This window comes from Oncorhynchus mykiss, chromosome 7 (genome assembly GCF_013265735.2).
Source record: "Oncorhynchus mykiss isolate Arlee chromosome 7, USDA_OmykA_1.1, whole genome shotgun sequence".
In the NCBI taxonomy this organism is placed as follows: domain Eukaryota; kingdom Metazoa; phylum Chordata; class Actinopteri; order Salmoniformes; family Salmonidae; genus Oncorhynchus; species Oncorhynchus mykiss.
Window position 1 is genome coordinate 78,446,876 of NC_048571.1, and position 23,232 is coordinate 78,470,107.

Sequence of the window (23,232 nt, forward strand, 5' to 3'; positions counted from 1 at the left end):
TGACCTCTAGAAAAAGTCACATTGGGGAAATTCTGTTTCCCATTCAAGTAAATAAATTAGATAGTCTTTGCCCTTGTCATTTCTATATTGTAAATGTTTTGTAAATTATTCCGTTTTTTTTTACAGATACTGTATGTTCATACGCATCTTAATGTATTCCTTAAAGATGGATCAAATAAAATAGAGCGACCAACGCATTTATTCACCTAAGTCATTACTTTGTCACAGTAAAGGCTAGCCTTATAAGCCTTCAGTCGTTCGTTGAACGAAACTTGGAACGCATCAATGCAACTTTCTTGATGTTGTAGCCGGCAATTCTCGGTATTTCGCTGCAAGCTATCCTTTGCAATAAAGAGTTTTGGTTATCCTCTGGCACTAGGCTTTGGAGTTGCGACTATTTCAGGATACAAATTTGAATCTCTGTACATTTCACATTTGAGTAATTTCGCAGACTCGTATCTAGAGCGATTTACGCGCAATTGGGGTTAAGTGTATTGCTCATGAGCACATCGACAGATTTCTCACCTAGTCGGCGAGGGTTTTCCAACCAGCGACCTTTCTGTATTGTGTTAATAATTAGGCCTACCCTACACAAGTTTACGATAGGCTAAAATACGTTTAACGTTTATATGAAGGCCTAAGGAATCCACAAAACACATTGGAAAATATAATGTAACTGTAGTTAATTGAAATGGAAAAAAACTAAAATAAATAAGCCTATTGGCTATTCAGAAGCTCCTCTGATGGTTTAAATGCGTTTATTCTATGAAGATGCACTTCCATACGAGTCGTTTAGGCTATCCTCGAATGTGTAGAGATATGTAGGAACATCGAACAACCTTAAGAGTAGGCCTATCACAGGAATGTGCATAGGGTTTCTCTCAGGTGCATTACCATGCAGGGCGCATGCGCATTCCAAGAGAACCAGGTGAATTCAGCAATATAGACTTGCGAATTCTCTCTTTCATAGCCTTTCCACTGGAATTATACCGCGATCCTCACAGATGTCTTTACTCGAGAGGCTCGAATCAGACTGGCGGGTAAGCAAATGCTTGTTTAGCTTTTTATTTAAAATGATTATGACTATTACTTGTTTATCTTTTGACCTAATAAGTCAGCACGTTACATTAAATGATAGGATACAGGTTTTTAGGACCTTGTGGTCGTTTGTACTAGGCTACTGCGCGTTCATTGATAGCGGCTTTACTATTGCTAAATATACAATTTCAATTAATTATTATTATTAAACCAATAATTATGATAATAGACCCTATAACGTTGATTTATTGAAATACTCGGGTGCTCACGACTTCGGAGGTTAAAGCCCTGCAGAAGAGATAGTCATAGGCCTACATTTGCCATACACCTTGGTCATTACATATCGTGTATGATTTAAAAAATATATAACCGACGTCAACTCAGATTTATAGTTCATATTGGCAACTGGTTTTCTGGTAAACCAGTTGCCAATATTCGTTTCAAGAACATTATGTCTCACAATACTCAGTTGCCTATAGCCTAGACCAAATGTGCACCTTTAAAAAAAATATATATATAGGCTACACTAATAAACTAGTAGCCTAAATAATATTAGACTATTAATAGAAACTCTGTTACCTTGATGTTGCATGTCCATAAAAATTGGTAATTTGTCTCTGAATATAGTCAAACATAGACTATATATTCTACATGAGTTTAGCTTCTTCAGTGTGACATAATTTTTGCATAATTCACCTACGTGTTTGTTCTATTTCGAAAGAGGATTTCATATTTACGCTAAACCACATGGCCCACGTGAAGCCTAACACTTGTAACTAATTGCCTTTATGGATAACAATTTAGGCCTACTTTAAAATGGGGTTTTCTGTCAAGAGTTCTTGTTTAAACGAATTGGCATTGCCATGATTGTCATTGACATGATAAAAACCCCTGTTCAAAACACAACGGATAGGCAATTATTGCGTGTCTAACCTCATTTACTCTCTGCCACCGCGATGTAAACATCCCTTAATTAGTGAGCATTCATTTCTGGTTCATATCTTAACACGCTCAGAAGAAGCACACGCAGCTTAAAGCCACTGCGTCGTTCATGGGTGAGCTGATCTTCCCCAAACGTTATTGTTTCCCAGGCGTCGAATCATTATTACGCATTCCCAAAACCTTAATGATAAAGACACGTGTATTGTTTTTCCATGCATATAAGCAATTATCAGACAGAAAATTATTCAAACCCTTAGCTTAACTAACTGCTGTATCTATAGGTTAAATCATATTTCACAATGATATTGGAAACAACAAAAAGAAAAACACAAATATGGTCTTTAAAATAGGCTATAACTCCCTTTTTGCGTGAAGTTATGCATATCCAAACATCAAGGACACCTTTATTTTGGACATTGCAATGCTCCACCTAAAATGTTAATGAAGCTCTAAGGGGGAGATTTTCGTTGAGATGCCTGGTGCTTAGTGGTTTGAAGAAGAACTATGCTTTTAAGCCTTGGGGCTTTAAGGTTGTGAAGGTACCAAACGTCAAGGTAAAGCCCCAGCTATTCCTTTTTAAGTACGTATAAGTAGTCTAGCTGTCAATTATTTAAAATGTTTAGGATGGAAATCGGAATATTTTACATGAGCGCGTTGACTCTTGCTTTATTAAAACTGGAATCGTAGATCCAATTCTGACCCATTGATTCTTGAAGAATATAACCTATAAATGCATCGCGAGTTTAGTTCAACTGTCAGAACCCCAAATATACGCTTTTTTCTCCAGTGTTTGTTAACAACGTAAATGTAAACAAACACGGTATAGCCTCAAAACATGGTTAAAACTATCATTATTATATTGGCTATTGTTTTGCAAATTTCTATTGAAGATCTTTTAGTTAACTTAACATGGCTAAAAAATATTAATTTTCTCGATTACATTCATAGGCTATTGTTATCACTTACAGTATTTTTTAAATCAAGGTTTCTAACTATGATATTATTATAGGCTATGCATTATTCTGCATTCAGTTATTCGGCCACAATTACCAATAATAGCATAATAATAATAATAAAACATTATTATCGAAAGTATATGCCTATAATGTTTTTGTCAAGAGAGCAACTGCAGACGGACAGCAATATGATTGGCTCCTTATTCCAATATTAACCAATCAGCAAACTTTGTCTTCGGCCATATTCAAGATGACATCACGACAAAGGCACGCCCCCTAAAAATATCTAACCTATGTAAATATAGTACACATACTTTCAAGCGGATTCAGTAAGGAGCAAAGGTTTGAACATCATCACTTTGTCCGTCAGAGGGAGTCGAGTTTCATATATTCAGCGCCTCGTCCCATAGTCACTGCGTAACTGCTTACCGCTTACTACTGGAAGGGATCTTGCTTGAAAAACTGTTTTTACTCATAGTTGCTGTTAAGATTTATGTTGATAGCCGCCCGAATCACGCTCCAACGTCAGTGCGCTTCAAGGAACCGCAGCCCCACTCGAGTTGAATAAGTCTATTCGTGATTTCTAGGAAGTGGGCTACAGTCTTACTTTGTTTCCCACCTGGATTAACTCGTAGACGACCACCAATTTACCTGGTCAGCCTTCTTGGTTTAAGCTTTTGTCTGTCAGAAACTATGCTGTGGAAACTAGCAGATAACGTGAAGTACGAGGATGACTGTGAGGTGAGTTTTAGCTACACAAACCGCACGGCATTACGCTTCAACAAGTTTAGAAAATATGGAAGAACATTATTTCATAATAAAATATTGTGGCCCTCATGCGCCCCATCGCTTTATCGCGTCTTTAATGGGTAGTCTTTTTGTTTATAGATATTTGTCGCGCGGCAATCCCTTTTAGATACAGTACTTGATAAAAGTTTGACGGAATGAAAAGTATTTTCATGGGAAATGGTTATAACTAGGAAGCATATTTTGAAAAAGAAAGATCAGTGGTTAGCTTATGCTATTTTTCATCGTCGAGTGTTTTCTTCTTCTTTGAATGGTAGCCTAAATATGTTTCTTAATGTAACATTAGAAGTTGTATATAGGCTATTCCAGATGGGCTACTCTTTCCGCAGTATCTCGACTACTGACGACACGCGGTTTGATTTCAATAAATAACATTTTATTTTGTGTTAAATAAAGTATATTTTGTGTTACTTGAGTTGGATTTAGGTGATAGTATAAAGCTTTTTGATTTACTTAGGCAGGCCTATTGTTCTGAGCTGAGTCAGGTTAATTACAATTACTAATTACAATTACAATAATTACAATTACCAAAGTATTGTTGTTATTATTGTTATTATTATTAATAATAATATAGGCCACAAGGGTAGTAAAATAGTCCCCTCCAGACTGTCCTTTGAGAGGTGATGTGGTAACAGCAATATCACAACAGTCCAGGTAGATTGCATGCTATCAGAAATAAGACAATTATTTGAGATATTTTTCTGTGCAACAAAATATGCATTTTTACTTTGAATTGTGAAACCATGTCTTCCTTTTCAAGGTTGTTCTAAGCAGCCTTCTTCTGATAATTGTGTACTGAAATAACATTATATATATATATATATATATATATATATATATATATATAGATTCATTTCGGCCTCTAAATATTATGCATGAATGTGTAAAACATTTCACCAAATGTTTTCCTAATCGATGGTGAAAAATAAATCTGCATCAGGCTTAGCTGTCAACACAGTTGTCTTTCCAATAAATTCTGTCGAGGACTGTTGATTCACTACGGATTTGTCTAATTGACAAGGGGCACAATATATTATAATTTATCCCTATATCATTATCAACCTAAACTAAGGTCTCTCTTCTGTTCCCAGGAAAGGCACGACGGGAGTAGCAATGGGAACCCCCGCTTACCTCACCTCCCCGCAGTGAGCCAGCACATTTACAGCCCATCGCCGTCCCTCTCCCACTCCGCCAACTCAGACTTCCAACCCCCGTACTTCCCACCTCCATACCAGCCTATATCATACCCCCAGTCCAGTGACCCCTACTCGCACCTCGGCGACCCTTTCAACATTAACTCCATACACCAGTCGTCCTCTAACCAACAGCAGTCATGGCCGGGGCGACATGGTCAAGAAGGACTGGGACCTCATTCGCGAAGCGGACTCGCGAGCCAGATTCTGGGCCTGGACGGCGGCTCGTCCGGGTTGAGAAGAGAAGGCTTCCGTCGGCCAGAGCTGTTACCGCCTCACGCCCATAGCATTGAGTCAACCATCATTGGTGATAACATAGGACTGCATGAAATGGGCCATGGCCTGGATGATGTTCAAGTGAGTGATTTGATTGTGATTTTGTTGTCTGGGTGAAATTGAATGAGGCATGCTGTCTAAAACAATGGTCAGGCTAAAACTAAATAGACTTGCAAAGGAAAGGCATGGTTTCATTGTCATGAATGGAATGTAAATGTCATATTTCATAGTTAACTCCCTTAATTATTATTCTAAGAATAAGTATTACATTTTGCTTTTTTACTTATTTTTCAGCATGTAGAAGACCACAGTATTATAATGGCAGATCAGACAGTCATCAAAAAAGGTGGGTTTATTTTACTTTCCAAATATGTAGCCTACAATATATTGACATATGAGAAATGCTTTCACAATTTCAATACAATATTCCCTTACTGGTTTGTGAGTTACACATGCTTGATGTATAAGGGCACAGTGCCAGAAATTGGTGTGCAACAGGTAACAAGAATGCAATAGAGAAACATTGAGAGCTGTTTACATTTACTCCATAGCTGAGATTGCTTGTTACTAAGTGCATACTGTACCTGGAAAATTCTACTTCTACAAATATTTAGCAATTATTTGTACAGTTACATGTCTTTGCATTTGATGATAGAAAATCTGAATAGGAAAGGCTGGTAGTTGTACTTGTTGGTACATACATTGATAATCCCAGTAGTCATGAGGTTCACTTAGCTAAGCCTAGTTTGGTCCTCTGTGGATTCCTGTGCTGAGGTTGTTTGAATAGAACATCAGAAAAATAACCTTTTCAAAATGGCAGCCTATGGCTGACAAGATGGGACTGAGGACATTGTGCAACCGTTGAAATACTGCATTGAGAGAGAGAGGGAGAGGGAGCGCTTTGGAAAGTCTTTAGAGGTCTAAGCTGGTGCATTCGATTCCTTTTGAATTCCAGTTGAAAGCAGTCCAATGGGTCGCTGCTCTTCTTGAGACTCGCTGGCTGACTTTCTGCAGAACCAGCTTTAGCTGGGGTGTGGCATCCTCCTTGCATGCAAAGGACAATTCAGTCATTTGTTGGGACATGAAATATTTTGAATGAGTAGGATTCAGTGTTATCTAGTAGGCCCTACCCTCAACAGTCTTTCATTCAGTCATTTTGTGCGTTAATTTGAAATTCTGCACCACCTTTGTAACCGAATGAATGTATAGATTAATGAATTGTAGATGTTGAATTCATGGTTATCATATTAATAGTAAATTGATAATAAATGTTAGTGAGATTTGTTAAAACAACATCACTGTGAACATACAGGTTCAGGAACTGTGATGGTAGATAACATTATTGTGATGTGGTGCTTGACAAGAGTTTGTGTGAATTTCCTTTGCAACATTGGCAAGGACGGTAAAGAATAGTTAATATATTTTCTGTAATAAAGCCTACATGTACAAAAATTAGTACAAAAATCTGCCGCATTTTTGATGGCCATTTTTTTAGGCAGTTGAAAGCTTGAATAAAATATTAAATCCAGCTACAGTATAAGCATTTGTGTTAAAGCTACCTAAATGGTATCAATGCTTCGTTTTGCATATTTTTCTCAATGGCAGCCATTTTGGATTGTATTAAATTGGTGGACATTTTTGATGATTAGTTTTAAATCAATTCGACAAGCCGAGAAAAAAAATTACAATATTAAGGAGGTAGCAAGTTGTACAGCACGATAAAGGACATATAGTCTTCGGTACAGTGTGTGCTGGCTCACTTTATTGATCTTCCACTCAAGGTCAGACTGTGGGTAGCCTACATTCTTGTAAACGGCGGCAGCAATACTTCACTCTTAGGCTTGTACCCTATAGATGAGCTCTAAATTGTCATTTTCTCCCCCTTTGTGATTCTTGTCTCAGTACTAGGACTACGAGGGGGCAGAAACCTTGATCGCTTACAGAGGACTTATTATGAGGGGGGCATTCTTGCGGGTGAGGATGAAGGTATATGTAGTGTACTTGTATGTTTGTCTGGGTGTGATTTGTGTTGTTTGACCCTTGAAGTTTTGATCTAAAATGGCCACCCAGTTTGCCAGTTTGGGCCCTGTTGCCGTACAACAGAAGTTTTTAGGTTAGGTTCTTATTATCCACTCGATTAGAAGCTACAGACCATTGAACGTTTGATCCAAAATGGACCTCCAATTTGGGCCATGTTTCTGTAAAACAAGTCTTTATTTTAGTCACTCAATTAGAAGTAGCGACAGGGTTGGTCTACGGCCAGGCAGGGAGAAGGGACTCTCTGTGAAGTAGCATGGAACAGTTGTGTATACGTGTGGATGTCATGTCAGTGGGTGGTAGGAATGAGGGGACTTTTAGCTGTGAAACCTCAGGAATGACTGTTGGTGAAAAACACACCAATTCATCATAGTTATTTAGTGAATGGCCACTTATGGTGTACATCTTGGCTTCCGCAAAGGAAACAGGTTTGTTGTTTACATGTAATAATTCTGAGTTATATAGATTTTTTTTTACAAATCATTATGATGATGTTACATTTCACAGTTTATTATAAGAGAAAGCATGTTAAAGTTGGAATCCAAGCTGCACTGTGGGGCGACAACAGACAGTGGAGAGGGATTTTTACAACTGTCGGCAAATGCAGCCAGTCTTGATGAATCAAATCCTTTTAAAAAACTAAACATTTTCTAGGAATTTCTCAAAGAAACAGTCTCTTCACCCATAACATGTTTACAATGTAGCACAGCCTCCATAAAGTCCAATAATGTTGTCTAATGTCTGTCTATCCTCTCTGCAAACCATCATTTCCAATGGGACAGTAAAGATACTCTACATTAACCTTGATACTCCAACTTTTCCTAGTACTTTTCCTCTCATTATAATTCATCTTAACATTATTAACATTATTAACATTATTAACCAACACTCATACTAACCTCTCCTCTCTCTCTCCACCCCTTCCCCAGGCCCCTTGTCCCTCCCCAAGGGCAACTCATTGGGCCTGCCCTTCCAGAAGGAGTCCCTGTTAGGCATGGTGTCCAACCCCACCGAGGTGTTCTGCTCAGTGCCTGGACGTCTCTCGCTTCTCAGCTCCACCTCCAAGTACAAGGTGACTGTGGCAGAGGTGCAGCGGCGCCTGTCTCCTCCCGAATGCCTCAACGCCTCTTTGCTAGGGGGAGTCCTACGTAGGTCAGTATCCACACAATATGAATTCATTATGAGATGGTTACAAGACATTTTAAGGGTGTGAAACGTGCTTATGACAGGTCTTGCAAAGCAATATAACATCAATCATAATGTGCTATACCTGGTAAAGTGTTGCCCCAAAGGTTTAATAAACAAATGGGGGCGGCAGCGTAGCCTAGTGGTTAGAGCGTTGGACTAGTAACTTAAAGGTTGCAAGTTCGAATCCCCGAGCTGACAATCTGTTGTTCTGCCCCTGAACAGGCAGTTAACCCACTGTTCCTAGGCCGTCATTGAAAATAAGAATTTGTTCTTAACTGACTTGCCTAGTAAAAAAAAAAAAAAAAAATGCATTATAACTGCATCATAATGTATTAGAATGACAGGTGTTACTGTTTTTTCATTGGATGCAATTGTGAACAATGGCCAACATCTAGTCTGTTAAAATATGGTTGACAGCAGCTCAAAGGATCACTCATTTCGTTCCAGCTGATTTGGTATATTTAGGAAATCATGGAGAGATGTTCATACAACACATAACATGCATGTCTCTGAGAGATGTCCATACAACACATAACATGCATGTCTCTGAGAGATGTCCATACAAAACATAACATAACATGCATGTCTCTGAGAGATGTCCATACATAACATAACATGCATGTCTCTGAGAGATGTCCATACAAAACATAACATAACATGCATGTCTCTGAGAGATGTCCATACATAACATAACATGCATGTCTCTGAGAGATGTCCATACATAACATAACATGCATGTCTCTGAGAGATGTCCATACAACACATAACATACATGTCTCTGAGAGATGTCCATACAAAACATAACATAACATGCATGTCTCTGAGAGATGTCCATACAACACATAACATGCATGTCTCTGAGAGATGTCCATACAAAACATAACATAACATGCATGTCTCTGAGAGATGTCCATACAACACATAACATACATGTCTCTGAGAGATGTCCATACAACACATAACATAACATGCATGTCTCTGAGAGATGTCCATACAAAACATAACATAACATGCATGTCTCTGAGAGATGTCCATACATAACATAACATAACATGCATGTCTCTGAGAGATGTCCATACATAACATAACATGCATGTCTCTGAGAGATGTTCATACATAACATAACATGCATGTCTCTGAGAGATGTCCATACAAAACATAACATAACATGCATGTCTCTGAGAGATGTCCATACATAACATAACATGCATGTCTCTGAGAGATGTTCATACATAACATAACATGCATGTCTCTGAGAGATGTCCATACATAACATAACATGCATGTCTCTGAGAGATGTCCATACATAACATAACATGCATGTCTCTGAGAGATGTCCATACAAAACATAACATACATGTCTCTGAGAGATGTCCATACATAACATAACATGCATGTCTCTGAGAGATGTTCATACATAACATAACATGCATGTCTCTGAGAGATGTTCATACATAACATAACATGCATGTCTCTGAGAGATGTCCATACATAACATAACATGCATGTCTCTGAGAGATGTTCATACATAACATAACATGCATGTCTCTGAGAGATGTCCATACATAACATAACATGCATGTCTCTGAGAGATGTCCATACATAACATAACATGCATGTCTCTGAGAGATGTCCATACATAACATAACATGCATGTCTCTGAGAGATGTTCATACATAACATAACATGCATGTCTCTGAGAGATGTCCATACATAACATAACATGCATGTCTCTGAGAGATGTCCATACAAAACATAACATGCATGTCTCTGAGAGATGTCCATACATAACATAACATGCATGTCTCCGAGAGATGTCCATACAAAACATAACATGCATGTCTCCGAGAGATGTCCATACAACACATAACATGCATGTCTCCGAGAGATGTCCATACAACACATAACATGCATGTCTCCGAGAGATGTCCATACAAAACATAACATGCATGTCTCCGAGAGATGTCCATACAAAACATAACATGCATGTCTCCGAGAGATGTCCATACAACACATAACATACATGTCTCCGAGAGATGTCCATACATAACATAACATACATGTCTCTGAGAGATGTCCATACATAACATAACATGCATGTCTCTGAGAGATGTCCATACAAAACATAACATGCATGTCTCTGAGAGATGTCCATACAACACATAACATGCATGTCTCTGAGAGATGTCCATACAACACATAACATGCATGTCTCCGAGAGATGTCCATACAAAACATAACATACATGTCTCCGAGAGATGTCCATACAACACATAACATGCATGTCTCCGAGAGATGTCCATACAACACATAACATAACATGCATGTCTCCGAGAGATGTCCCTGTGGCAGCAGGGTAGCCTAGTGGTTAGAGCGTTGGACTAGTAACTTAAAGGTTGCAAGTTCGAATCCTCGAGCTGACAATCTGTTGTTCTGCCCCTGAACAGCCAGTTAACCCACTGTTCCTAGGCTATCATTGAAAATAAGAATTTGTTCTTAACTGACTTGCCTAGTTAAATGAAGGTAGAAAATACAAATAAAAAGTTGGATAATGCAGCTGCTAGTGAGATACAGATGTATAGTGCAATCGAAAAGTATTCAGACCCCTTGACTTTTTCCCCATTTTGTTACCCTGCGGCCTTATGGATAAAAAATAAATACAACTCATCAATCTACACACAATACCCCATAATGACAAAGCAAAACAAGGTTTTTAGAATATATATATATTTTTAAATAGTGAGCTACTTCAGATGTGTTGACTCAGGGTTGTGCATGCTAGATTAAATGACATATATATGTATTTTCAATACATTTGCTAACATTTCTAAAAGCATTGTTTTCACTCTGTCATTAAAGGGCATTTAAAAAATATATATTTTTGTCCATTTTGAATTCAGGCTGTAACACAACAAATGTGGACGAAGTTAAGGGGTATGAATACTTTGTGAAGGCACAGTGCTTCAGGGTGCTGCTGGATACTAAACATGATGAAAGCTTGGTATCATTCGCAGGTCTGTAGTGAGAAGAAAAGTTCCGACCTGGTTCATAGACAGACAGTAGGTCAGTAAAGCAACATTGACGGATACGTAAAAAAGGTGGTTCTCTAAAAGCAGCCGTTCCTCTTTAGTAATTGTGTGGTTGAAAGCATCTTGACTACCTTTCTGTATACTCTGCAATTCCTGGTACTTCGCTTTGGGGAAAGGTTACATCAGAGTAGTTAGCACCAGTATATGAGAGAGCGAGAGAGACAGAGTGTGTGTTCAGGGGGGTTGCAGGGCTATTTTAATTGCTGATGAGTAGTTGACCTTGTGCCCCATATGTCAGCAGGCAGTCTGTTGAGGGACTATGGGATTCTGACCAGGGCCCCTGCCTGTTTCTGCTGGGAAGGCATGTTTCTCACTTCCCATGTGCCCCTGCCAGTGCCACAGACGTTAAACGCCTCTCTCTCTCTCACACACACACACACACACACACACACACACACACACACACACTGAGACACTGTTAAGTAGGTCATGAAGCGATAGGATAAAGTGGGGGCTGTGGAGAGAGGGAGGCAGTCACACACATGCCTCCCCAAAGACGCTGTCTCTCTCACCCACCAAAGACGGAGCGAAGCCTGCCAATCAGTCATGCGGAAAACTGAATCGTGTGTGTGTGTGATTTCCCTGCTATGTGCTGAAGGCGGGAAAAACATAATTTGTGTCAGTGTTTTATTTTTTTTTAGGTCAGGAAGGGTATCGGAGGCTCTTTTTCATTTGATTTATTTGTTTTCAAAAGTGTATGATGAGGCCTCCTTCAGGGATGGGCCTTTCACTCCTATGCTCTCTCAAAGTGACAGGAAGCCTGGAGTTAGGGTGACAGGAAGTCTGGAGTTAGGGTGACAGGAAGTCTGGAGTTAGGGTGACAGGAAGTCTGGAGTTAGGGTTACAGGAAGTCTGGAGTTAGGGTGACAGGAAGTCTGGAGTTAGGGTGACAGGAAGTCTGGAGTTAGGGTGACAGGAAGTCTGGAGTTGCTGTCTCTGCTCTTTATAGAAAAACCATTCCATCACAAATAGCCTATAGAATGGAACATGCTAAATTCTAAAGTTAGAGCAGATTTGTCAAACAAATTTTTCCCCGGGGGCCACATTCGGTCTTCAAAGATGCCCGGAGGGCCGCACTAAAAAGGTTCCCTGATAGTCTAGATTTCATATTAGTGATTATTTGGCAAGCTGGACACAGTCAATAAACTGTATGAATGTAGGTCCATTATAATTTTTACACAGTTTCTATTTGGTTTCAGTCATTTTAAAGTATATTAAGTTTCCCCCCCCAAAAAGATAATATACATAATATATACATATACATATACCCGAGTTTGAGTTTGAGTGTATGAGTTTACATACACCTGAGCCAAATACATTTGACACAATTCCTGACATTTAATCAGAGTAAAAATTCCCTGTCTTAGGCCAGTTAGGATCACCACTTTATTGTAAGAATGTAAAATGTCAGAATAATAGTAGAGAGAATTATTTATTTCAGCTTTTATTTCTTTCATCACATTCCCAGTGGGTCAGAAGTTTACATACACTAAATTAGTATTTGGTAGCATTGCCTTTAAATTGTTTAACTTGGGTCAAACGTTTCGGGTAGCCTTCCACAAGCTTCCCACAATAAGTTGGGTGAATTTTGGCCCATTCCTCCTGACAGAGCTGGTGTAACTGAGTCATGTTTGTAGGTCTCCTTGCTCGCACACGCTTTTATTTTTCTATAGGATTGAGGTCAGGGCTTTGTGATGGCCACTCCAATACCTTGAAATTGTTGTCCTTAAACCATTTTGCCACAACGTTGGAAGTATGCTTGGGGTCAGTGTCCATTTGGAGGACCCATTTGCGAACAAGCTTTAACTTCCTGAATGATGTCTTGAGATGTTGCTTCAATATATCCACATAATATTACTCCTCATGATGTCATCTATTTTGTGAAGTGCACCAGTCCCTCCTGCAGCAAAGCACCTCCACAACATGATGCTGCCACCCTCGGGCTTCACGGTTTGGATGGTGTTCTTCGGCTTGCAAGCCTCCCCCCTTTTCCTCCAAACACAATGATGGTCATTATGGCCAAACAGTTTTATTGATGTTTCATCAGACCAGAGGACATTTCTCCAAAAAGTATGATAGTTGTCCCCATGTGCAGTTGCAAACCGTAGTCTGGCTTTTTTATGGCGGTTTTGGAGCAGTGGCTTCTTCCTTGCTGAGTGGACTTTAGGGTTATGCGAATATAGGATTATTCTTACTGTGGATATAGATACTTTTGTACCGGTTTCCTCCAGCATCTTCACAAGGTCCTTTGCTGTTGTTCTGGGATTGATTTGCACTTTTCGCACCAAAGTACGCTCATCTCTAGGAGACAGAACGCGTCTCCTTCCTGAGCGGTATGATGGCTGCGTGGTCCCATGGTGTTTATACTTGCATACTATTGTTTGTACAGATGAACATGGTACCTTCAGGCGTTTGGAAATTGCTCCCAAGGATGAACCAGACTTGTGGAGGTCTACAATTTTTTTCCTGGGGTCTTGTCTGATTTCTTTTGATTTTCCAATGATGTTAAGCAAAGAGGCACTGAGTTTGAAGGTAGGCCTTGAAATTCCTTCCACAGGTCCTCCTCCAATTGACTCAAATTATGTCAATTAGCCTATCAGAAGCTTCTAAAGCCATGACATCATTTTATGGAATTTCCCAAGCTGTTTAAAGGCACAGTCAACTTAGTTTATGTAAACTTCTGACCCACTGGAATTGTGATACAGTGAATTATAAGTGAAGTTATCTGTCTGTAAACAATTGTTGGAAAAATGACTTGTGTCATGCACAAATTACATGTCCTAACCGACTTGCCAAAACTATAATTTGTTAACAAGAGATTTGGGGAGTGGTTAAAAAACGAGTTTTATTGACTCCAACCTAAGTGTATGTAAACTTTTGACTTTAACTGTATATACACTACCGTTCAAAAGTTTAGGGTCACTAGGAAATGTCCTTGTTTTTGAAAGAAAAGCACTTTTCTGTCCAGTAAAATAACATCAAATTGATCAGAAATACAGTGTAGACATTGATAATGTTGTAAATGACTATTGTAGCTGGAAACAGTAGATTTCTTTATGGAATATCTACATAGGCGTAAAGAGGCCCATTATCATCAACCATCACACCTGTGTTCCAATGGCACGTTGTGTTAGCTAATCCAAGTTTCTAATTTTAAAAGGCTAATTGATCATTAGAAAACACTTTTGTGATTATATTAGCACAGCTGAAAACTGTTGTGCTAATTAAAGAAGTAAACTGGCCTTCTTTAGACTAGTTGAGTATCTGGAGCATCAGCATTTGTGAGTTCGATTACAGTTTGATTTATTCTGAAACTGGTCAGTCTATTATTGTTCAGAGAAATGAAGGCTATTCCATGCAAGAAATTGCCAAGAAAATGAAGATCTCGTACAACACTGTGTGCTACTCCCTTCACACAACAGGGCATACTGGCTCTAACCAGAATAGAAAGAGGAGCGGGAGGCCCCGGTGCACAACTGAGCAAGAGGACAAGTACATTAGAGTGTCTAGTTTGAGAAACAGACACCTCACAAGTCCTTAACTGGCAGCTTCATTAAATAGTACCCGCAAAACACCAGTCTCAACTTCAACAGTGAAGCGGTGACATCGGGAAGCTGGCCTTCTAGGCAGAGTTGCATAGAAAAGCCAGTTTGAGTATGTAATCGAACCCATAAATTTTGATGCTCCAGATACTCAGCTAGTCTAAAGAAGAACAGTTTTATTGCTTCTTTTATCAGTACAGCCATTTTCAGCTGTGCTAACATAATTGCAAAAGGGTTTTCTAATGATCAATTAGCCTTTTAAAATTATAAACTTGGATTAGCTAACTCAACGTGCCATTGGAACACAGGAGTGATGTTTTGTTTGCTTTTCTTTTAAAAACAAGGACATTTCAGAGAGAGAGAGAGAGAGAGAGAGAGAGAGAGAGAGAGAGAGAGAGAGAGAGAGAGAGAGAGAGAGAGAGAGAGAGAGAGAGAGAGAGAGAGAGAGAGAGAGAGAGAGAGAGAGAGAGAGAGAGAGAGAGAGAGAGAGAGAGAGAGAGACAGAGAGACAGAGAGACAGAGAGACAGAGAGACAGAGAGACAGAGAGACAGAGAGACAGAGAGACAGAGAGAGAGAAAAAAAAAGAAAGCTTACATATTGTCAATTAATGATGACGCTATTTTTCCTACAGAGCCAAGTCTAAAAATGGTGGCCGGTCATTGAGAGAGAAGCTGGACAAGATTGGGCTCAACCTGCCCGCTGGAAGGAGAAAGGCTGCTAACGTCACCCTGTTAACTGCACTGGTAGAAGGTACGCCGCTCAATTTCCTCTTCAAACTTAAACTGTGGCAAAATGTGCCCTAGAGTGGTCTTAATATATAACACCATAGAAATACAATGCATAGAACTCATCTCCATCTTTACTCTTTGAACAAGCTGGCTTGTCCAAAAATGGTCTGTCAATTGAATTGATTATTGCACATATTATGCACGGAGAGATGTGATCAGCAATATCTGATTAAGTTGTCTGAGATGGTGATCAGACACCGTTGCTTACACCCATGATGTTTCTACCATCTATCTATTCATTATACAGCATTTCTATGATAAACAGAAAAGTTGAGATCCCTAAGCATTATTACTATAATACTGGCTGTATATAGTATATAGTAACCGTGGCTAGTACTTTTCTTGTAATTTATTCCTTTTTGGTCAAAATGGCTGTGACCAATCTGTTTGAGTTCTTGCTGGCATTCCTCTGTCTTTGAATATCAAGGCAGCGTTGACGTTATCCACACTGACTGTCTTGGTGATATTTTGAGGTTATCAAGAAGCTGGCAAGACCGAAGAGCACAAGAATAGCCCTGAAACTTTATCGAGTCCAGGCCTGTCTATTACGGCTGTGACACTATCTAATACAACACACATGACCAAAGAAATGTGTAGCTTGTAATCTTCCTGTCTTACAGATCACACAAACTCTTCAAAGATGTAAAGGGAACATGTGAAATCACCACACAGTACACATCTCCAGAGCTGTAGCCAGGGTGTGAGTTTTAATGTGTGTGAGTGTGTGTTGGTATGGGTGGGGTTTTCTATACAATTTAATAACTCTAAAATGCTATTTGGAGAATGGCAAAAAAACTAAAATGACCCAAGCCATTATCACATTGGGTACTGCAGCTTCATTCACCTCAGTCGATCTACAAACACATAGTCTATTAGCTATACAATTAGCCGATACACATTCATTCACATTAACTCAGCTCAATTAAAAAATATAACAGATATAGATGTTATCAGAAAAAAATATTGTATTAACAATAGGTAAACAAATGCTTTACAGAGTGGGAAAAAATGTTGCCGTTTTACAGCTAATTTCCTGCAATTCTACACATTTTGTCATGACTTATGCCATGTTAATATGATACAATACATGGCCAAAAGTATGTGGATACGTGCTTGTCAAACATCTCATTCCAAAATCATGCTATAACAGCCTCCCCTCTTCTGGGAAGGCTTTCCACTAGATGTTGGAACATTGCTGAGGGGACATGTTTCCATTCAGCCACAAGAACATTAGTGAGTTCGGGCACTGATGTTGGGTGATTAGGCCTGGCTCTCAGTCGGTGTTCCAATTTATCCCAAAGGTGTTCTATGGGGTTGAGGTCAGGGCTCTATGCAGGCCATGTCAAGTTCTTCCACACCGATCTCGACAAACCATTTCTGTATGGACCTCGCTTTATACGGGGGCATTGTCATGTTGAAACAGGAAAGGGCCTTCCCCAAACTGTTGCCACAAAGTTGGAAGCACAGAATTGTCTAGCATTTCATTGTCTGCTGTTGCTTTAAGATTTCCCTTCACTGGAACTAAGGGGCCTAGCTCGAACCATGAAAAACAGCCCCAGACCACTATTCCTCCACCACCAAACTTGACAGTTGGCACTATGTATTGGTGCCCTCCACTGCTCCAGAGTCCAATGGCGGTGAGCTTTATACCACTCCAGCCGATGCTTGACATTGCGCATTTTGATCTTATGTTTGTGTGCGGCTGCTCGGCCATGGAAACCCATTTCATGAAGCTCCTGACAATCAGTTCTTGTGCTGACGTTGCTTCCAGAGGCATTTTGTATCTCGGTATTGTGTTGCAACTGAGGACAGACGATTTTTACACGCTACGTGCATCAGCACTCGACTGTCCCGTTCTGTTAGCTTGTGTGGCCTACCACTTTGCGGCCGAGCCGTTGTTGCTCCTAGACGTTTCCGCTCCACAATTAAAGCACTTCCAGTTGACCGGGGAAGTTCTAGCAGGGCAGACATTTTACGAACTGACTTGTTGGAAAGGTGGTGGTGCCACGTTCAAAGTCACTGAGCTCTTTAGTACAGGCCATTCTACTGCCAATGTTTGTCTATGGAGATTGCATGGCAAAATTCTATACACTTGTCAGCAATGGGTGTGGCTGAAACAGCTGAATTCACTAATTTGAAGGGGTGTCCACATACTTTTGGCAGTGTAGTGTATCTAAGCTAGAGTGAATAACGAAATCAATGGGGGCCCCTTCGAAGTCAGGGCCCCTGGGTAATTTCAGCCATGATTACTACAAGTTAGCTGGCTAGACTAACTAGACTAATTTACCAATCTAAAATGTTTTAACTGACATGGGCTAATTGACTGACTCTCAGTGAGTGAATTTAACAAGAGGAAAGCTCCTGATAGACAATCAAGTTTGGAAATTGCACCTTGTGAATTCTACTACTATAACACTCAACAGTATTATTAAAAAATAATAATAATACATACTGTGGTCCTGACCGCCAGTGTACTCATACAGTTGAAGTCGGAAGTTTACATACACCTTAGCCAAATACATTTAAACTCAGTTTTTCACAATTCCTGACATTTAATCATAGTAAAAATGCCCTGTCTTGGATCAGTTAGGATAACCACTTTATTTTAAGAATGTGAAATGTCAGAATAGTATTAGAGAGAATTATTTATTTCAGATTTTATTTCTTTCATCACATTCCCAGTGGGTCAAAAGTTTGAATACACTCAATTAGTATTTGGTAGCATTGCCTTTAAATTGTTTAACTTGCTTCCCACAATAAGTTGGGTGAATTTTGGTCCATTCCTCCTGACAGAGCTGGTGTAACTGAGTCAGGTTTGTAGGCCTCCTTGCTCGCACACGCTTTTTCAGTTCTGTCCACACATTTTCTATAGGATTGCAGTCAGGGCTTTGTGGCCACTCCAATACCTTGACTTTGTTGTCCTTAAGCCATTTTGCAACTTTGGAAGTATGCTTGGGGTCATTGTCCATTTGGAAGACCCATTTGCGACCAAGCTTTAACTTCCTAACTGATGTCTTGAGATGTTGCTTCAATATATCCACATAATTTTCCTGCTTCATGATGCCATCTATCATGTGAAGTGCACCAGTCCCTCCTGCCGCAATGCACCCCCACAACATGATGCTGCAACCCCTGTGCTTCACGGTTGGGATGGTGTTCTTCTTTTTCCTCCAACCATAAAGATGGTCATTAAGGCCAAACAGTTCTATTTCTATTTCTTTTGATTTTCCCATGATGCCAAGCAAAGAGGCACTGAGTTTGAAGGTAGTCCTTGAAATTCCTTCCGCAGGTCCTCCTCCAATTGACTCAAATTATGTCAATTAGCCTATCAGAAGCTTCTAAAGCCATGACATCATTTTATGGAATTTTACAAGCTGTGTAAAGGCACAGTCAACTTAGTGTATGTAAACTTCTGACCCAATGGAATTGTGATACAGTAAAATATTCTGTCTGTAAACAATTGTTGGAAAAATTACTTGTGTCATGCACACCGTAGATGTCCTAACTGACTTGCCAAAACTATAGTTTGTTAACACAACATTTGTGGAGTGGTTGAAAAACGAGTTTTAATGACTCCAACTTAAGTGTATGTAAACTTCCAACTTCAACTGTATGTAGCAACGGCCCTGCCCATCTCCTCTCATGAAGTATTTCATGAAGATGTCTCTTGTCTAGATTTGTTCGTTGTTTTGAGGCAGAATAGTCACCTCCGTTTATTTATGAATCCCATCTTTGACGCCCTCATCAGTCATACCTCGGCTAGACAATGTCTAAACAATGACGCATAGCTGTGTGCCCAATATTAATTTAATCACGTCTAACCTCTCAAAGCCACGTGTGATTTCATTTTATCCCTCTTTTCCCTAATCCCTATACATGGGTGCAGGAGAATGACTCGGGGCCGGTGTTATTGAGAGACCTTCAAAGTCTGAATCAAGGCTGGTTATCACGTGTTCCACTTGCCAGGAGGGCCAACTGACCTTAAAGCCTAGCGTTTCTGAATTGCTACATTCCCCATGTGATGTGCGTGTTTATCAATAAGTGACTCTGTTTGGTGCTACAGGCCGTCCGGGTGCAGTTAGCCACATCAGGCCATTAAAGACCATGCAGGAAGTCCTCCCTGAAGATGGGATACATTCACCCTCAGTGGCTTGTCTTCCCCCGAGCTAAGAGACTGAGCACGACTGATTATTGTTCCTTGCACTGTTCCACTATCTACATATATTGCCCCTGTGGGCTGTGGTATGTCAGCAAGACCACATTTGCATTTCGGTCTCCTAGATAAGTTTTGGTGTCTTATTTTGCATCTGTTTGTGTAGTTTTCAAACGGTGTCTTTGTCTTTATAGGAGAAGCCGTTCACTTAGCAAGGGATTTTGGCTACTCGTGTGAGACAGAGTTCCCGGCAAAGGCCATCGCTGAATACCTTGGTCGACCACACGTGGAACGTAATGAGGTCAACTCCCGCAAGAACATGCTCCTTGCTGCTAAGTGAGTTTCTCTCTGTCATTCTGTCTCTCTCTATCTGTCTCTCTTCTCCAAATTAAGGGATATAATTTTCATAAAAGCCCTGCAGGGTTTTGAAGGTATGTGAAGTTTTGACTCGGTTTTCAAAGTTTTTCAAAAAAAAATTCTGTAGTTTTCAATCTGCTCTTGATTTATAAAACATCTTGATAACTATGCTACTTTTGAGACCTCCCAATTTCATAGTGTCAACATGAAACCGTGTACTTCTCTGATTGGATCATTGTCAACTATATATAAATCCAGTAGTCCATGTATGGGTCATGTACATTTCGCTATCAACATTTTTGTCATCTTTTTTTCACCAGGCAAATCTGTAAAGAGTTCACCGATCTGCTGACTCAGGACCGTTCGCCTCTGGGGAACACGCGGCCGGCGCCCATCCTGGATCAGGGCATCCAGGGCTGCCTGACCCACTTCAGCCTCATCACTCACGGCTTCGGCTCGCCAGCCATCTGCGCCGCCATGACCTCCCTCCAGAACTACCTGAATGAGGCCCTCAAACAGGTGGACAAAATGTACCTGAGCTCGGGCAGCGACACGCAGGGCTCCTCCGACAATGGTAGCAAAGCCTCTGACAAAATGGAGAAGCACAGGAAATGAGGAAATACTATTCTGTTGGACTGTACAGCCCCCCCTTTCCCCTTTGGACTTCTTTGACATCGATATTTAGAAGCGAAAATGATCTGTATGATTCCAATTCTAGATTTATTTGTGTATCCGCCCAGTTGAATTGAACATTTTACCCCATTATGGCCAATGTTTACAAGTTTAGTTTCTCAAATAACACTGACTTTTGCCCGGCTACCACCTTTGGGCTGCTTTCAATGCGAGATCGACCTACCTTGGTGCCTACTGTAGTAGTGGGTGCTTAAATTGTGCACAGCCAAAGGGTCTGGACTTAGTTGACATGGGGTAAGGAACAGAAAGCAGACTTTGTTGTTTCCCTAGAGGACATCATTTCAAGATGGGTTGCTGTGGCTGTGAATTCTTTTCAGCTTTTTTCCCCTCTTCTGTCTGGAGGCAAAGCCTCTGATTTCCTGTGTCTCTTCCGCGGTGCTCAGTTCCCATTGGACTTACCAAAGGACACTTTTTTTCTACGGAAGAGAAGAAAATCCACTTCATTCGTTTTTTATTCATTGCTTGAATTTTCAAAATGACTTCAATGGGTACAGTGTTATTGTGTTTTTTTCATGGGAGTTTTTTTAGTAGGTCTGGAAAAAAGCCTGTTTGTGTGTTTGTCTGTTTTCCCCAGAAACCTTAAAGGCGATTTGCAATAGCAGCCATTCAGTGTTGGATCAGGGATGGTTACTCAGTGTTTGATACCAGATGGTTACTTGTGGGCTGTGACAAAAGGCAATGGGCTCTTTGCTACTTTGAACCATGTCTTTAAGTACTCATACTGCCCATTGGTTCCTTTAGTATTTGTAAACTTTGCAATGTAAAAGGAATCAGTCCTGGACCAGATTAGATATCCCTAACCTTCAGTACAAAAACTATTCAATATTGATGTTAAATGTATCCAACCCTAATAAGACATTGTCATCTGAACTGTATCTCTTTCAGCCAGTACACCAGAAAGAGTGTATGTGTTTCATTGTTTGTGTGTGTCTATGTATGCAAAATGTTTATATTTCTTTCGAGAAGTGTTTTTTTTTTTTTGTCCGTTACCTTTACCCTGAATGTAAATACTTTCTAATTGATGTTGTAATTTAATGGGATATGTAAATAATGGAATCATTCTGGTGTATGGCTTCACTTTTTACAATGTGTTAAACTTTTCTAAATGGGTTAGTTTTTATAATGTAGAGGTTAGGCAGTGGGTATGATATGCTTTTTGAATATGTGTAAACTGTTTTAAAGTCCTAGGAAAAGTAATAAAAAGACAACCCTGTTATAAGGACTTTGTTGATTTTCTCCTCTCCTCTCTCTGGGCGAGAGCCTTGCATAGAGCCTTGCATAGAGCCTTGCATAGAGCCTTGCATAGACATTAATGAGCTATCAGAGGACTTCTGTCCCTCTCGCCATTTCTCTCTTTCTCGCAACCACACACACACACTCATGCACACACACACGCATACACACACACACACACACACACAAAGTACAACAGACCCTGTTTTTCAGCTTTCTGTTTCATAAATGATGGACAAGTCATGTGTGTGAAGATTTTCCTATTAATAAACAGTAAGAGTCCCACAAATAATGGGAACATTGGGCATCATTATATGTAGTAATTTAGCTACACAAATAAGGAATGTGGATTGGTGCATGAAAATGGTAGAAGAAGGACTCATTTGAGGGTCATGCACTCAGGTCCGAGCCAAACATTGCTAGTTTATGTTTTCACTTAGTTAACCATTTGGTGCACAGCACACATACCTGTTTGTCCCCCTAAAACTGTGGTTAATTTTGTGAACTTTATTTTTTAGGAAGTTCCCCCTTTTCACATCCATATGCCCATCTGGGGAACAGTTGTTTTCATGTGTTATCTAATTTAAGCGGATCTCTACTTTATCATATGATACACTGACAAATGTGTGAGTTGGATGTTTCACAATAGGGGGAAGATCATTTTGATCTGTGAGGAAAAAAACGATTGAACAAAGGTGCTGTGGTGCTCAATGTGTTGACTCTTGAGCAAGGCAGCTTAATAATCTTCCACTGATTCATGCAGCAAGTCTATTTACATGGATCACATCAACTCTCACAACACAAATCCCTGCCCCCATGTGAAACAAACGTATCATACGATTATCCATGTTAGACACTTGACTCAAGATTACAGCGGGATTTCAGAGTAGCTTTCACTTAAGTGACACATACGGTATGGTATGTAGGAAGCCTGCAACA

At 39.9% G+C, this 23,232-nt stretch overlaps 1 protein-coding gene across 5 annotated transcripts; it reads left to right on the forward strand.

The window, feature by feature from the left end:
• The first annotated feature begins 907 nt into the window (after positions 1 to 907).
• tfap2c (transcription factor AP-2 gamma (activating enhancer binding protein 2 gamma)) lies at positions 908 to 22,282 on the forward strand. 5 transcript variants are annotated; one of them, XM_036984149.1, is made up of 8 exons: positions 908 to 1,040; positions 4,835 to 5,293; positions 5,507 to 5,558; positions 7,115 to 7,198; positions 8,179 to 8,401; positions 15,701 to 15,819; positions 20,205 to 20,346; positions 20,688 to 22,282. In XM_036984149.1, the coding sequence occupies exons 1-8, from the start codon at positions 1,005 to 1,007 to the stop codon at positions 20,980 to 20,982; spliced, it is 1,410 nt and encodes a 469-aa protein (XP_036840044.1). In that variant the 5' UTR covers positions 908 to 1,004; the 3' UTR covers positions 20,983 to 22,282. The 5 variants fall into 5 exon arrangements, with proteins under 5 accessions (XP_036840044.1, XP_036840045.1, XP_021466346.1 ...); XM_021610671.2 differs by lacking the exon at positions 908 to 1,040 and adding an exon at positions 3,259 to 3,677; XM_021610672.2 differs by lacking the exon at positions 908 to 1,040 and adding an exon at positions 3,259 to 3,677 and having other exon boundaries at positions 7,115 to 7,186.
• Positions 22,283 to 23,232: the final 950 nt, after the last annotated feature.